Genomic DNA, 3,251 nt, shown 5'->3' with positions numbered 1-3,251 from the left:
GTTCAGAAGAGAAAAGTTTGTGTGCCCCAGTCTTCTGTGCCACAGTTCAGCATTGTCATCAACAGCTTTCAGACAACTCAGATCACTACTTTGTAAGGACTCGAAATTAGCCACATAGATGTTCTTATATCTTTTGGCCACAAGTACCACTTCATCAGTTACCAGATCAGTAACTGTACATATCTTGGACAAGAATTTCACCTTGTTTCCTTTATTACAGATTTGAGAGACACTTAAGAGACTGTACTTAAGGCCATTGATATAGTACATATTTTCAATAGAATGAGTGAGTGACTTCCCGACTTTTCCAACTCCAAGAATGTACCCCTTATTCCCATTTTCAAAGGATACACTCCCTCCTTGCAGGCCTTTTAGTGAAAGAAAGACCATGGTATTCCCAGTCATGTGCTTTGAATACCCACTATCCATGAACCATTGTTGACCGCTTCTTTTCACTGTTCCCTGCATATGAAGATCAAGAGTTAGTTTTAGGAACCCAAGAAAGTTTGGGTCCCTTGTAGTAGGCAAGAGGATGAATAATAGCTCTCTTAGTCCATGCAGGTAATGTGCATTTTTTGTGAGTGGAACCTGGTCCCTCTTTTGTAATCACTTTTTCAGCAAACACTTTGTTTTTCTGAACAGATTGAACCCTGGCTTGGCAATTTTCTTTGAAGTGCCCATTGTTCACATAATGGGTACAAAGCCAATTATCAAAAATAGTGACGTACTTGTTGTGAGGGCTATAAGGATTTTTCTCCGTTTGGAACCCTATTCCCTGCCTGTTCCCACCATTATTAGTGTACATGGAAGTGAGAGCTTCTGAGGATCAGGTCCACTTTAGGAAACTTTCAAGATCATTTTTTACTCTTTCCAGATCAGTTTGGAGGTGCTTGTTTTTCTCAGTTTCAACACACATACTAGTTCTCATAGCTTTCAACTCATTTTCAAGCCTAATGTGTTCCTCACTGGCTATCTCTTTTCCTTTTCCAGAATTTCTAGGTTTTGAATTAGTCTATGGTCTCTCTATTGTTTCCCTTAGGTCTGCAATTACTGCCAAAAGATCATTTCTTTCTTCTTTGAAGTTTTCAATGGTTTCCTTATAGTCAATAACTACAACCACTAAGTCATCTCTAGTTTGTTCAGCTTCTCCTAGTTCTAAGGTCAAGGAATCCCTATCCTTCACAAGAATATGATAGGCATCAATCAATTTACTAGCTAAATACATGAGTTTCTTAGGAGAGTAGGATTTTAGATTTCTCTGAACATCCCTGAAATTTACCTCCTTATTGTCATCATCTTTATCATCATCTGATTGGGCCATCAAAGAAAAAGTTGAGTCATATTCATTTTCCTCGCCTTCAATTGCCATCATGGAACTATCACCAGCATCAGTTTCATCTTCAAACTCACCGGAAGAATCTCCTCATGCTGCAAGAGCTTATTTCATCACATTGTCAGTAGATCTCTTTCTTTTGAAGTCCTTGAAAGGAACCGGGTTCCTCTAATCTTCTTTTTCAGGGTTGTTCTTGGAGAATTCTTGTTTCAAGAGAGGACAGTCTTTGATGAAATGCCCAGGCTTTCCACACTTATGATAGAGATCATAGTTTTTTGGTTTGCTAGAGCTGCCCCTTCTTAGCATTTCTCCATTTCTTCTGACCATCTTTTGAAATCTTTTGGTTAAGTAAGCCATGTCACTTTCTTCCTCACTTGAGTCATTGCTATCAGCTTTGAGTACCAGGTTCTTTTCTTACTTTGATTCTCTGTTTTCACTATCTATCTTTCTCTTCATCTCGTAGGTCTTCAGATTTCCAACCAGCTCTTCTATGGTTAGCTCCTGCAAGTCCTTTGATTCAGTAATAGCATTCAACTTGCTTTCCCAAGGTCTAGGAAGAATACTGAGGATTTTGCTCACTAGCTTGTTTCTAGGAATGGTTTCACCAAGTGAGTTTAACTCATTTATGATGGAAGTGAATCTTGTGTGCATTTCTTGAATAGATTCATCATCATTCATCCTGAAGAGTTCATACTCGGTAGTGAGCATATCGATCTTAGACTGTTTTACTTGGGTGGTTCCCTCATGAGCTGTTTGCAAGATCGATCTGGCATATGGAATATCTCATAACTCAGAATCCTCAGCCATGATAAAATCATGCATTCTTATTTTCCACCACTCATAATATTGTCCATTTAACCTGGGTGGTCGGTATGTAGATTGACCTTCTTCAAAATTTGGTGGAGCAGCCATAATAGGTATTAACCTGATAGGAGAAACTCGCTCTAATACCAATTGTTAGTTTATAAGAGTCCACCAAACAGTAGAGTACCTGGTCCTCTGTGAAGTTATGCTGAGAATGCTAGTAAAATTGTAAGTAAATGAGACACATGATTTTTACGTGGAAAAATCCCAACTCAAGGGGACAAAAACCACGACCTACACCTGTAGGCTTTCAACTTCACTAACTTGTAAATACCTATTACAAGCCACTTTATCACTCTCTAGTTACAAAGACTTTAACTAACTTTTGATACTCTCACCACAAGCCACTTTGTCACTCTCTAGTAATACCGACTTTAACTTATGACGAAACCTAGTCACAACATAAACTCAGAAAGTTTACGAATTTTACAAGAGGGTTCCTAATCAACGCTTCTGGCTAAGCAGTTTAGGAGATACAATAAGAACAATCACAAAGTTACAACTCAACTAAGGACAACAAAATATTAACTTTAGGAACTGGTCCGTAGTAGCGTTTAACTTTGTTCTTCAAGCCCGTGAGAATTTATTTCTCTGTTTTGCAAAAGGATTGAATGAGAAACAGAAATGTTCAAGTAATGTTTTGATATAAACTCATTGTTGATATACCTTGATGACATCACTTGAAATGATGTAAGCACTTTAGTTGGTCAAGGAATAAGTGGGTACTGGAAATAGTGCAGTGCAGGCAGAAACAGTGCAGGCGGTCACGTCGCTTCCAGCTGTGTCCAATTGACTTTGTACTACTATGAGGGAACCACAAGGGTATCAGGCCCTTGTTTGGTTTCCTATCTCCTGAAGCTATAGCAGTTCACATTTAGCTGGAATTCGTTAAATAGTCCATGTGTGTCAGATTCCCTATCTGGTTCTTGACAGTAAGTTTGTTAGATCATCAAAATATAAGGCGAAGACATTGAAAACCTATCAGTACCTCGTAGGCATGTGGAGTAGCCGCTAACATTCCATTCTTGTCATCGAAGAATTCAACTTCCAAACC

At 38.7% G+C, this 3,251-nt stretch overlaps 1 protein-coding gene across 1 annotated transcript; it reads right to left on the bottom strand.

Annotated features, from left to right (window-relative positions):
• Window positions 1-1,747: 1,747 nt before the first annotated feature.
• LOC138885783 (uncharacterized) lies at window positions 1,748-2,245 on the bottom strand. The gene is made up of 2 exons (XM_070166762.1): window positions 2,193-2,245; window positions 1,748-2,099 (listed from the first exon to the last, which is right to left on the bottom strand). Exons 1-2 carry the CDS (start codon window positions 2,243-2,245, stop codon window positions 1,748-1,750), a joined length of 405 nt encoding a protein of 134 aa, XP_070022863.1.
• Between the last annotated feature and the right edge of the window lie 1,006 nt (window positions 2,246-3,251).

The sequence above is a fragment of the Nicotiana sylvestris genome, chromosome 2 (genome assembly GCF_000393655.2).
Source record: "Nicotiana sylvestris chromosome 2, ASM39365v2, whole genome shotgun sequence".
NCBI classification, from domain to species: Eukaryota; Viridiplantae; Streptophyta; class Magnoliopsida; order Solanales; family Solanaceae; genus Nicotiana; species Nicotiana sylvestris.
This window is presented reverse-complemented; position numbering and strand designations above follow the sequence as displayed.

What these genes read in the sequence shown, in the direction of transcription:
- LOC138885783 (XM_070166762.1), bottom strand. Translation starts at nt 2,245, where the DNA reads ATGGCTGCTCCACCAAATTTTGAAGAAGGTCAATCTACATACCGACCA. An exon ending in TCTACATACCGACCACCCAG is followed by an intron (nt 2,100 to 2,192) that starts GTTAAATGGACA and finishes TCCATATGCCAG; the next exon opens with ATCGATCTTGCAAACAGCTC.